Source organism: Stegodyphus dumicola, chromosome 6 (assembly GCF_044657685.1).
Source record: "Stegodyphus dumicola isolate Sdum_Otavi_A_Nest chromosome 6, ASM4465768v1".
Lineage (NCBI taxonomy): Eukaryota > Metazoa > Arthropoda > Arachnida > Araneae > Eresidae > Stegodyphus > Stegodyphus dumicola.
Genome location: NC_140773.1, coordinates 141,327,617 through 141,341,381, shown reverse-complemented (window position 1 = coordinate 141,341,381; position 13,765 = coordinate 141,327,617). Strand labels below are relative to the sequence as shown.

Here is a 13,765-nt window from a genome sequence, read left to right as displayed (position 1 = left end):
ATATCAAGACAAAGCAAGCAGCCACACGTCAAAATCCACTGTTAAATTCCTGGAAACAAATGGAGCAAGTAACGGGTTTCAAGGTCATACTTTTCACTCATATCTCTAATAAATCTGCTTATGCATAGTGCAAACGGATTTTAGCACTTCTGAATAGCGGATTATCTAAATATCTAACTTTGGAAAGCTTTTCAAGAGGAATGCGATAAAGTACATCTCTTAGTAGAGAGATAATGAAGAATAAGGACTGTCAAAGAACAGATAATTTAAAAACGAAAGTTTTAGGCAAAATATTTCTCTAAATGTAACGAAAATGGGCGAATAGCTTCTGTAGAATCGATGACGTACAGTAGAAGACCTGTGAAACTGGGAAAAGCTAGTAATCCAATCAGAATTTAGATTATGGCGAATGAGCAGGCTGCATAGAATTTCTCGTGGCGTTCCCGAAGTACAACGTAAGACCTTCCACGAAAAGAAAAACGAAAAGCGTTCTTCTCCTTGGCAAATAGCCCTTACATAGTTTATCATATTCTAAATAATTAAATCTAATAGCTAGAAGTCGCATCTGTATCAAATATTCGTGTTTTAACGGTTGTGTAAATTTGGTCACCATAAATACCTAAAATGGCGGTAAAGCCATCGCCTAAACTAACTTGTCTTTAAATTTCCCCCCTTTTATTTTGCTTATCCTTACTTTTCAACAGCCAATTTTCTGAAAATGTCACCATTTTATCTCTTTTGTTATTTACTATCAGAAAGTTTGTAGTAAAGCTTGTAAAAGAATGAGTACAAGACGGGTATATGAAATTTTGCGGATTTCTTCATTTTGTCAGTCGCCTACATAAGAAGATGTGGTATATTGTTTCGCTATATTATAGAGCTCCTTCTCGCTTTAGCGAGTTCAGATTTTCGTGTTTAGAAATTTCATTTCCGAGTCTGTTGACAGAAGGCAACAGTTAATTTAAGTACACTTGTCCATTGCTATTTTTATACAATGATATAACATTATACGATGATAAAAATACACCCTTCAAAATTGTAATGTGTGTGTGTATTTAATTATGGCAAAGCACAGTAGGGCTATCTGGCTAAGGGGAGGGATGCCTTCGTGGAGGACTTTCTAAGGGAAACTGGCTCGTATACACGTTACACGTGGAGAAAACCACGAAAACACCCATGCAGCCAGCCCGTTCGCGGGATTCGAACCTCGGACCGAACTACCAGTGTTCAGTGAGTTTATCGCTCGGCCACTGGTGGGCCTCACAATTTTAATAAAATTTAACTAATGTAATACAAAAAGGTCTTTCACAGCATTGTAATTAGGAAAATGGAAAAAGTTTTGAACTGCACATGAAGTTCATTTATAAAATGTTCGTAACTTTATGAAAATTAGTTGATCGATGCTGCACCCATAATCTTAATATTCAGAGATCATTCCTCATTGGAAAAAGCTTGCCAATGTAAAATTTAAGGTTTGGTAAAGAATAAACCTTAGCTTAGCGTAAGTTTTTCAAGAAATGTAAAAAAAAACAGCGGTTTTTTTTTTTTTTTTTTTTTAAAGAGGGACCGTCACTTTTGGCAATTTTTAAAATCTATTTTCACTTTAATTGGCGTCTTTATTTTAGATTAAAAATTTCATAAATATGTTGATCATATTACCCGAACTGTTGCTAGCTTTAAGCGACGTAAGAGTATTTTCCCCGTTATCGAATACAAACGGGAGGGACTTCGGAATTACGAAAACAATATACGAATCATAACATTAAATACGCGTCTTCTGTAGTTTAGCAAAAAACTTGTTTTCCATTTAGCGAGTGAATAAAAGCAAAGACCAAGTAGAGACTTCTAATAAAAATTCAAAGCCTGTTGATGAAGCAATAAAAATCTCCCATCATGGTAATTCAATTAAAATTAATTAATTTCAGCCTTCTCTAATTTCAAAAGTATAGTTTTCAGAATGAAAAATATTGAAGTAAAATCTGTTTATGTTTTCAGAGTCCATGCGATATCAGTTTATCGAATGTTTAGACCATGGACATTTTGTGACACAATATTTAGTTTGTTTCCAAGCAGTAGAAAGTTAAATGAAGCATCTGATGTATTTCACACCTTTTGCAAGAAGGTAAAACCATTTTATTAATTCATAAAATAATCAGTTTAATAATTTTCTTTAACGCAGTTTTTGTAGGGTAACTCTCAAAAGTGCTGGAACACATTAGAGTCTGTTATAAAAATATTATGCGCCTAGGTTAATTTAGAACTTTAGGATATTTTTAATATATTGCTTAAATAATACTTTTATTATGCACAAAATTTCGGGAATTGTAATCGAAATAATAGCTTATGTATTTTTAAATAATTACAAATTATCTAATAATGCCAAAGACATGTTAGTAAATGTCTTAAAACACTTCCAACTGTCGGAGGATTTAAAATACAAAATGCTGCTTCTTCTGTTCCTTTTGTTTTTGCAATAAACCAACAACTTGAATATCGCTTACTTACATTTTAAAATTTAATCTGAAAATAAAAGATTAGTTTTATATCCTTCGTGAATTTGTGACACGACATCATATAAAAATGTTATCTGTCATATAGGAATTTTCGTTTTAGATCATCAGTTTATTCTCCGGTAAAAATCGATTTGAAATCATGGTACCAATTGACCTTGGTCTACGGCACCAAGGTCTAGGGTCTACCAATGATGGTACTATGGTCTAAGGCTGAATGCACAAAATAAGTCTTCTTTGAATTCTAGCATATAAATATAAAACTAATAAACTTGTGTCTACTAAAATCGCGGTATAACTTTAGAAGTTTATGAACATTTCAGAAGAGAATTTGAAAACGTCATCTTAAATATTAGTTATCGCGACCATTTAAATTGCATCAAAACTGCGATCTAAATGTGCAGTTTTTAATGTGCGTCGGTGGGCTACTGAACAATTACACATAATTGATAAAATGTCTATTGTAACATATTTGACAAGAACTGAGGGTAAAACAAGGAAACATATTATTTCTCGAGAAAATGAACTGAAACAAGCGATAGAGATGAAACAGAAAAGCATTCTCTCCAAAAATTTTGAAAGTATTACGTTAATGCTAAACAGGTTGACATACGTACTACAGAGGGTATTTACACTTTTTAAGAACAATTTCTATAAAAATTTTCAACAGAATCTAGGTGGTACTGTAGAGGCATTAGGTTATTTTGAAGCAGGAGACATGAAAAATGAGCGGAATTCGAACATTGGACCTCTCGAAATACGCGCCGAGTGTGCTGACCACTACACCACGAAGGGATGCTAAGAAGGCGGGAGAGATACCTTATAGTAGAACAGATTTGGGAGCTGCAATATAATTAGTGATGTCTTCTCAAATACACTGGTACAGAAACCGTTACATTTATTGACCGAAACACTTATTTAAAGACTGGTTTATTTTTGAAATATCTTATATGAATAAAACGAAAATAGAGTAAAACAAGTAAATATGGTAAAGTAAATTAAGAAAACGATTAACATAAATATTTTTCTTTGAAAACACAAGAATACTCAATGGAAGACTTTTAGTTCTTAACCTCAGGGTATTAGATTCGAAAATGATAATCTTAACTCCATAAACCTTCTTCCATTTAATTTCCAAAAAAAAAAAAAAAAAAGCTCCATTGAAACTACTTAAAAATTGAGTTCTTGGATAATTTCGTCTTCTTTCGAACAAAGAATAATTTCCGATTATCTTACCCTGTAGAATGTTTTGCATTGTAAATGCTTGTATTTTTGTAATTGTAGATGTAATACAATTTAACATTATAAACTGGAATTGGCAATGTGAACGTGGAGCGACATAAAATCCGCGATGCTTTTCAAATTGATTAACTTAACACAGATCTAAATTTCGAGTAGCGATTTTCAACCGGTGGTATGCAAGAGAAAAATAGATGATACCGAAAGAAATAAAGTATTCTTAACTATTAAATTCAAAAATTAAATACCCCAACATCCTGTTCAAGTTTCTTTCTCTAACACTCGTAAATTTATGAGACCTCAGCTTTGTTCATTGCCTACAGCCGCTCACAGACAAAAATATCCATTTTCAGAAATATTCCTTTAACCATGGACATAACAAAATTTGTCATAAATGCTAGTTCTAAAAAGAGGATTATAAATGTATGTTGTATTTAATAATGGGAAATAAAAATAAGTTCCTATAAAAAGATAATAGTAGCTCATTAATTCAAAAGTTGATCGATTTATTAGCATATCTCTCAGAGCTGTCCATATGTACTTTATGCGCCACCATTTCCCGGCTCTATTTTCAATTAGAATAAATTTTTAGGTCGATTTGCTGGCTCTAACAGCAGGTATTTTGTCTTTTTCTTGCTTTGTGTTCCTTATGTTTCTACGAGATTTGAGAATATTGTTGTTTGTTTCCGACGAAGTCGTAATAAACTGCGCGTTTAAATAGTTGTGAAAATTTAATTACACAAACTTACATTTTGAAAATGGAAAAATGGCTACGATTGACAAAACAAACCGAAAAAGTGATGATTCATACGTGGTGGATCCATGACAATCTACTAGCACTAAAAATATTTTAAAGAAAAGAAAAATTGTTTATAGGAAATATAGTGCAAGTTATTTATTATTCGGGCTTACTTTGAATGGAGATGAAATGGACCCTCAACCTCAATGTGTTGTTTGGGTCTATTATCCAATCAAAGTATGAAACCATCATTTCCTAAAAGACATCTTGAATCTAAGCATACCAATTTAAAGGATAAATCTGAAAAGTATTTTAAGAAGAAATTATCGGAGTTAAAAAATAGTAAACAAGGAATGAAAGGTTTTGGTACTGTATGTGAAAAGGCTTTGGAAGCTAGTTACGTAGTAAGCCTAAGAATTGACAAGACTAGGCAGCCTCACATTATTGGAGAAATTCTTATATTACCAGTAGCTAAAGATATCGTTTTAACATTATTCAACGATAAAGCGGATAATGAACTCTATAATCTTCCGTTATCAAATGATATAATTCCACAAAAGAGACACTTTATTCAAAAAATAAAAACATAGTGAGTATTTCGCATTGGAATTATGTGAAAGTACTGATATAACGAACTTTGTTCAATTATTAGTTTACATACGGTACGAAGAAGATAAACGAATTGCTGAAGAGTATTTATTTTGTGAATCTCTTCATGATAGAGCAACTGCAAATTAAATTTTCAAATTAATTGACGATTTTATGTCTGAGAATCCTACTCCTTGGAATAAATAAATTGCCGTATGCAGTGACGAAGCTCGGGCTTTAGCAGGAAAACATTCCGTTATTATTTCTCAAATAAAGAAAGTCGCACATAAAACTAAATTTACTCACTTCCCCATTCATCGTGAAGCTTTAGCAGCCAAAACAATCCCCGAAAACCCGAAAATCGTTTTGAATCAAGCTGTGAAAATTGTTAATTTTATTAAATGCCAAGATTCAAATTTAGGAATATTTACGATTTTATGCTAAGAGATGGGCAGTAAACATGAAACGCTTCTGCTACGTTCCGAAGTAATTTGGTTATCCATACGCAAAGTTTTAAATTCTCTTTTTGAACTTCGATCAGAAATAGAGATTTTTCTCCGTGATTCAAAATTTGAATTGCAAAATTGTTTATTTCGTGAATTATGGTTGGCTTGTTTACCATATTTAGCTGATACTTTTGGAAAGTTAAACAAATTTAGGATTAGAATAGCAAAGAGTTAATTTGTTTACCATCAGAGATAAAATAAATGAAATTATAAAAAATAAAAAAATAAAATTAAAAAAAAAAAACTCCAGCTAATAATCAAAAATTGAATAATAATATTTTAAGATTTTTACCACTTTTAGAAAGTTTTCTAATCGAAAAATAATTTGAAACTACATTGATAAATACACTGCTGATCATTAAAATTGCAACACCAGGAAGGAATGATCTGACGAATATCAAAATCACATGAAAGGAAGAAGTTAGGATGTGCAAATGGATTAGTATTTCAGCGCATTTAAACGACGCAGGAGGGAGAGAAGTCACCTGACGCACTGCATAAAAGAAAAGTTGTGTAGCGGATTTCTCATTCGGAAAGTGCTTTGTAAGGTTGGAGTTTGCTCAGAATATCGTGTTACGCCTCGAATACGAAGAGGAAATGCTTACCAGAAAGTTTTGAAATTCGATAGAGGCAGGATCATTGCCTATCGAAAGTGCAGATTATCGTTCCGTGATATCGCCGGTCGCGCTGGTCGTCATCCTACCACTTTCATGCGAATAAGGAAACAATGGATTTCTGAGAGTCATACGGAACGGCATGCATGATCTCAACGCCCACCCATCATTAACGCCAGATAACATATTGTGAGGTCAGCCCTGCAAAACCGTTCGACCACATCACGGACCATTAGTCAGGAAATGGGCATGTTTGCACCAAGCTCCGTATCATCTCGTAAGGTGCGTCGACATTTTCAGTAGGGTGACCACCAGGGTGACCATTACTTCAGCTTACCTTGACAATGCAGCATTAAGAGAAACGGTGACTCTGGTGCGCCAGATGACAAAGCTGGGTAAAGGAGTGGCACAATGACGCTCTTTTAAACGAGTCTCGGTTCTACGTGTCGGTTCTGATTGGCCGTATACGTGTCTGGAGTGTTCGAGTAGACCACTCGTCGCCTGCTTGCATTTGATATCGGTATAGGGGCTCTGCACCTCGTGTGATGGGTTGGGCATCCATTGGGTACACGACACGCACATCTCTAGTTCGGATCGCCGGTAATGTGAACGCAGATGGGTACATTTCTGACAATTTACGTCCAGTGGTTGTGCCCTATCTTCGAGGCCTGCCAAACGCTATGTTCCAACAAGATAATGCAAGACCACATGTTTCACGTCGTGTCCTGACCTTCCTCTATATACAGGGTATTCGATTGCTGCTCAGTCATGTGCTGTCTCTAGATCTGTCACCCATTACAAAAATCTGGTCACGGGTTGCAGAGACTGGCCCGCCATGTCTCTCCAGCTAATACGGTTGATGAAGTGTAGCATAGACATGAAGCAGCATGGAATGAGTTGACAAATTCTGTCATCCAAGCTTAGTTTAACTCCATGCCTAATGGGGTAAGGGCCGTTTTAGTTGCCAGAGGTGGCAGCTGTTTCTATTACTTTCGCAGCCCTAGAAACCTCCAAAATGTTTACAAATTTAATCATTTTGTTTTCATGCCATACTGTTTACATACAACAAATATCTTTTTTGCATCTGCTTCCCTTCGTGGTGTTGCAATTTTAATGGCGAGCAATGTAATTTCAACATTTATATTTTCCCGAGGATTATGGAAAAGAAAATTGTTTGAAAAAAAAACCTAGAAATTCATTTTGTTCAAATAAACCTAGAATTTTATTCCTGAAGATAAATACTAATTGATAGGAATAATATTTATATATAATCGTAACATAATATTTATTATAATTACAGATAATCAGAGAGAAGATGGATTCCCTTTCGGATGACAAAGCAAACGCTAATGAAACGGATCAAGATAACGACATTTTAAGAAAGAAACAACGTACATTCTTAGAACATCTGTTGGCCTACCATATGAATAACCCAGAATTCACGTTAGAGGATGTTCAAAATGAGGTGTATACCGCCATTACCGCAGTAAGTAAATCATTTAAAATAAATTTTACTAAAACAAAATGCAAATGTGAGAAGTTACAAACAAAATTCAACAGCGAAATGAATTTCATTAAACGATATGCATTCAGTTAAAGAAAACCTTTTTTCAGAAATTCATTTATTAATATAGCTAAGAAAAAGTGCAGACAATTTACCAATTTCTTCGCACAGTTATCAGAGAGTTTATCATTAATTTAATAAAAGTTGCTACAAAAACTCTCAGTTACCAGGCATAAGAACACGGATTCATCTTTAACTCAAAACACTTGGTGTATCTGAGAGCACTGGCACTTCTTGAGACTTGGAAGCTGGAATAGACACATTTTCTAATAAAAAAGATAGAAAACTATTAGATCTAAATTAAAACCAATGTTAGAATTTTGAAAAGAACACCTAATTCAACTGTACTATTACCATCCAAGCTACACCTCCATTATGATTTAGGTGCAGCCTATTATGTAAAAGAGCAGTTTGGTGGTGAAAATAATTTTTAGATTAAAAACTATGTTTTAGCTAGCTGTTTTTCGAAGAAATTATGTGGAATTTTATTATATTTGAACTAATAAATTATTATCTTTTGTAAAATCATTGCTAGTATAACAAATATTTTTATTCTTTTTGTTTTATTAACAATACTGCTAACAATAATAACTTTTCTGGGATATTAAAATCCTAATTAATTCGTTTGATTGTTTTGAAACCGAAACATCTTGTTTTGTCAAAAAAATAACATTGTTGAGATTGTAAATTTGTAGGTCAACGTAATTTGATTAGTTTTCGTTGTTAGTTTTATTAAGCATAAAGCATTTAGGACAGAAATCTTGATTTTCAATTTAATTTATTAATGACAATGATGCCATCAATGAACCTTCAAGTATATTTAAAAGGTTCAGATTTATGGTAATTGTTAATAAACTGATATTCTTTAACGAAGGTAAATTATCTTTAACGGTAAATTATCTGCACAGGCTACTGATGGCAGTTCAATAGATGGTTTCCATAGGAATACCGATAATTTTCAGAAAACTTTTATTTTGATATTTAATGAAATTGTGAAAACATATACAATTAAAACAAGAGTAACATTTACTAAAATTAATTAAGTTCATAATGCCAATTTATCGATAATCTTGGCACAGTTTAAAACATCAGAGCAGTCATAATAAGCAAGTATCGTTTTGTTCGGTAAGAGGATTTGATTGTATCTCTTTTAATTCTTTTATGTCTATTTTAGGGTCACGAAACCGTATCCTCAGCTTTGAATTGGGCTGTATATATGTTTGGTGTCTCGCCTCACTTTCAAGAAAAAGTTGTCCAAGAACTGAATTGCATATTTGGGGATGATTACTATAGAGATGTTACGTATGAAGACCTTAAAAATATGACATATCTGGAAAGCTTCATTAAGGTAAATTTGAGCAAAATATTTGGATTATATATTAGAAGAGTTTTTTGTGATTTGAGAGCTGTTTTATTTCAACGTAATATTCCTTATTTAGTTTCCACTTTTCTCACTTGAAGCAACTATCACATATAATAATTCATTTCCTTCTCAATTAAAGGCAATGGAATACGCTTGCAATATCATTTTTACAACCTCTATTTATAGTACTAGAATACTAATTATATTGATGGTTTGCCCTTTATATGTTTGCGCCGTGGAACCTTGAGTAATGCATTATATGATTCTATTATTACACATCGCTGCTATGCTGAGTAGCTGTACAACTTTTACTCAGATTTGTATAGAGAGATATCAATTTTTTCTTACATGAAAAAGAAATAACCACTTTAATTCAGCTCTCAACTCACTGCTCATATCCACTAAGCCTCTGACACTGCAGCTAAGGAAGAGGTTAAAAAATCTGATGTGGACACCACATGACTTCCTTGTACGGCCTATTAATTTATACCCATTTTTTGCTACATTTCCTCTCAACTCATTTCCTCGGATTTTATTAGAGATACATTTCTCATTCAACTAATGCAGTCCTCATTTCGCGGCAAGACAAAAATACATAAAAACTCAAAACGACTTCATTAAAAATTGTAAAATACAGAAAAACATAAAACAGCAAATACAGTTAAAAAAGCTTAAAAAATTGTAATTAAAACTTCTAAAAAAGAGAAAAAGGCAATTCGTCCAGCGGGTTGTGAGAGCGATTTTTCAGTGCACAAAAGTAAAAGCTGACTTTTCATCCCAAACGGCCAAAAGACACACAAACTGGTGCACAGACTGACTTTATTCATTATTCCACTAAGAGTTTCAAATATAAACAAATGACCGCCTCGTTAGGCCTAGAGCCACTTTTAAATTGTTGATAATTCTACAGCTACTGCTTGAAGATTAACTAAAGGCATAAAATCCTTTACCGGAACAGCACAACAACATAATTTAATCACATTTAAAGCAAAAAAATCCACAATTTACCAACATATAAGTATATAAACCAGAGCTCCCTGAGCCGGATTACAGAGCGGGAATATGTATACATATGTGTATATGTATTTATATACATATCTTGAGCGGTCAATTACGATGACAAATTGAGGCGCATAACTAAATGTCATAGTTATGCGCAAATGGAACCTATACAAAAGTCCAATGTTCTACGGCTACTGGTTTTTGAGTTGTGCAAGATACATATCTATGTACGCATGTACAGACGTCACAAAATATCTCTTCCGAATCCATTTTAAATCCATTTTTCAATCCGTTTTGGAAGAAGAATTCTTTAATCTGTCCGCACGCGCAGATGCCATGCAAAAACATCTTTGAAATGGATTCGAGAGCTGTCAAACTTAATATTTATATTGAAATATGATAAAGAAAAATTTTCGCTATAAACAGGAATTCGAATTACAACAGAAATGGCCAAAGATGTGAAAATTTAGTTTTGAAATTGTAGCGAAATTGTAGCAAAGCACAGGATGACTATCTTTTTAAAGAGGAAATCTTTAGGGTTGAACTTCTAAAGAAAACTCCCATCTATGTATATTACACATGCGCAAAAAGACTTAATTATTATGAGTCTGACATGTTGTGTTTACAAATTGGAATTGTTATTAATAATACATTCAGATCAAAAGCATTTGTCTTAATGTTTTGTTTCTTTAATCTGTCCGCACGCGCAGATGCCATGCAAAAACATCTTTGAAATGGATTCGAGAGCTGTCAAACTTAATATTTATATTGAAATATGATAAAGAAAATTTTTCGCTATAAACAGGGATTCGAATTACAACAGAAATGGCCAAAGATGTGAAAATTTAGTTTTGAAATTGTAGCGAAATTGTAGCAAAGCACAGGATGACTATCTTTTTAAAGAGGAAATCTTTAGGGTTGAACTTCTAAAGAAAACTCCCATCTATGTATATTACACATGCGCAAAAAGACTTAATTATTATGAGTCTGACATGTTGTGTTTACAAATTGGAATTGTTATTAATAATACATTCAGATCAAAAGCATTTGTCTTAATGTTTTGTTTCTTTAATCTGTCCGCACGCGCAGATGCCATGCAAAAACATCTTTGAAATGGATTCGAGAGCTGTCAAACTTAATATTTATATTGAAATATGATAAAGAAAAATTTTCGCTATAAACAGGAATTCGAATTACAACAGAAATGGCCAAAGATGTGAAAATTTAGTTTTGAAATTGTAGCGAAATTGTAGCAAAGCACAGGATGACTATCTTTTTAAAGAGGAAATCTTTAGGGTTGAACTTCTAAAGAAAACTCCCATCTATGTATATTACACATGCGCAAAAAGACTTAATTATTATGAGCCTGACCTGTTGTGTTTACAAATTGGAATTGTTATTAATAATACATTCAGATCAAAAGCATTTGTCTTAATGTTTTGTTTCTTTAATCTGTCCGCACGCGCAGATGCCATGCAAAAACATCTTTGAAATGGATTCGAGAGCTGTCAAACTTAATATTTATATTGAAATATGATAAAGAAAATTTTTCGCTATAAACAGGAATTCGAATTACAACAGAAATGGCCAAAGATGTGAAAATTTAGTTTTGAAATTGTAGCGAAATTGTAGCAAAGCACAGGATGACTATCTTTTTAAAGAGGAAATCTTTAGGGTTGAACTTCTAAAGAAAACTCCCATCTATGTATATTACACATGCGCAAAAAGACTTAATTATTATGAGCCTGACATGTTGTGTTTACAAATTGGAATTGTTATTAATAATACATTCAGATCAAAAGCATTTGTCGCGACAAAAAAAAAAAAAAAAAAAAAAAAAAAAAAGTTGTCTTATGTATTATAAGGCATTTTCTTCTTCCTTTCCGCATACCTTCGTGGTGTAATTGGAGGCATACTCGACGTGTATTCGAGAGGTTCAGGGTTCGAGTCCTAGAGGGGACACAGCAGATTTTCTACGTCTCCTGCTTCAAAAAGACCTAATGGCGAAAACATGGAGCGCGTGAGTTTTTACAGAATCGGGAAGAAATCAAAAGAACTATTTTCCACACGTTGCAAATATAATGAAAGGCAAGAAGACATAAATTCTGAAATTTATTCGATCCAATAGCGTTGAATACTTTCTGCCAAATCTTTATTTGTGCAGCAGCAGAATTGGTTAATCCTTCTGTCAAATCATTACCTTTCTAGTTTTTTAAAAGTTTGTTTGTTTTACAGCAATGCTTTTCTAACCCTTTTCATGTCATGGCGCCCCTCACAAGCGTATATAATATTACGACACAATGTAAAACGACCGTTTTACTTCCTTGCGAGAAGTAAAGGAAGTATTTTAATGGCAAAAACTTTCGGTTACCATGTACAAACAAAAATATCCATTTTAACGTTGTCGAAACCATTTTTACTATGCTTTTGAATGATATCTGAACGTATAGGCAGAATAAAGGACGCCTTATTTAAATTTTATTGAAAACTAGATTTGAAAGGGATTCAGAAGTAATTTTTTCGTACACATATACGTATGTATATCATATAACTCAAAAACGAATAGCCGAAAAATGCTGAAATCTTGTAGATGAAATTGGTTAAAATCTAGTTGACTCCTTTTTTTAACTGCAACCTTCCTCACCCAAAGGTACCATGTATATGGTGGCACTGGGAGCTTTAAGCCAACATAACAAGCGCTCAGCATTGTAGTCCAGCCATGACGTCATTCTTTCTATTACGCGCTCGCAAGCTCCCAAGACAATAAATCAGAGTAATATATATTGTTTGATTGTATTTAGAGTTATTAGGAATGCATTCTTAGATCTGGCAACGGGAATAAAATATTAAAAAAAAAGAGCGCAGTTTAGACATAGACGGTTGATCTATGCAGAAGCAGAGACGACTGTTCTGTTAGAGACTAAGGTGTTCTTGACGAATAATTACTTTTTGTTGTAAATGTTAAATTTCTTAAATGTTATCAGTGTTTATTCGTCTTCATTAAAGTATCTTTCATTACTTAAGTTAGTTCGTATTGAGTTTTCTAAGCCATTTGACAGCTCATATATATATATTGCCACTCTGTAACCTGGCTGGGTAAGTCCAGTTTGTTTATTCTTATGTGTTGGAAATTGTGCACTTTTGTTTCCTACAAAAGTGATTGAATTATGTTGTTCTTAGTTATATTACTCTATTTGGTGTTTTAGGTTTTTCTGTACTTTACAGTTTTTAATAAACACTGATTTTTTATGCATTTTTTATGCATTTTTTTCCTTGCCGCGAAGTGAGAAATGAATTGATTGAATTAGAAATATATTTCTAATGAAATTCGAGGAATTAATATTAAATGAAGTGCAATTAAAAATATGCATAATGTAATAGGTCGTACTAGGAAGTCATGTCATACCCCATCAGATATTTTATTAAAGTGGTTAATTTCTTTTCTTTCATAGTAGATATTAAATTAAAAAGGTCTTTGTGCCAAACAGTGCTATTTTATAATGCATAAACATTCCAGCTAGATTTAAGTTTTAGAGAAATCTTCTTATGCAGTCATAAATATGAAATAAATTAAGCAAATGGAATGGAAATTCCTTATCCATACTCCCTTAGTGTATGAGATTTCACATAATTTTTATAT

General features: G+C 32.9%; 1 protein-coding gene across 1 annotated transcript in view; it reads left to right on the top strand.

The window, feature by feature from the left end:
• Nucleotides 1-13,765, top strand: part of LOC118192212 (cytochrome P450 4c3-like) — a 60,086-nt gene that overhangs the window by 27,161 nt on the left and 19,160 nt on the right. Inside the window, exons 5-7 of the mRNA XM_085819693.1 lie at nt 1,996-2,122; nt 7,497-7,682; nt 8,935-9,108. Coding sequence (XP_085675819.1) covers nt 1,996-2,122; nt 7,497-7,682; nt 8,935-9,108 — 487 coding nt within the window. The remainder of the gene's footprint in view (nt 1-1,995; nt 2,123-7,496; nt 7,683-8,934; nt 9,109-13,765) is intronic.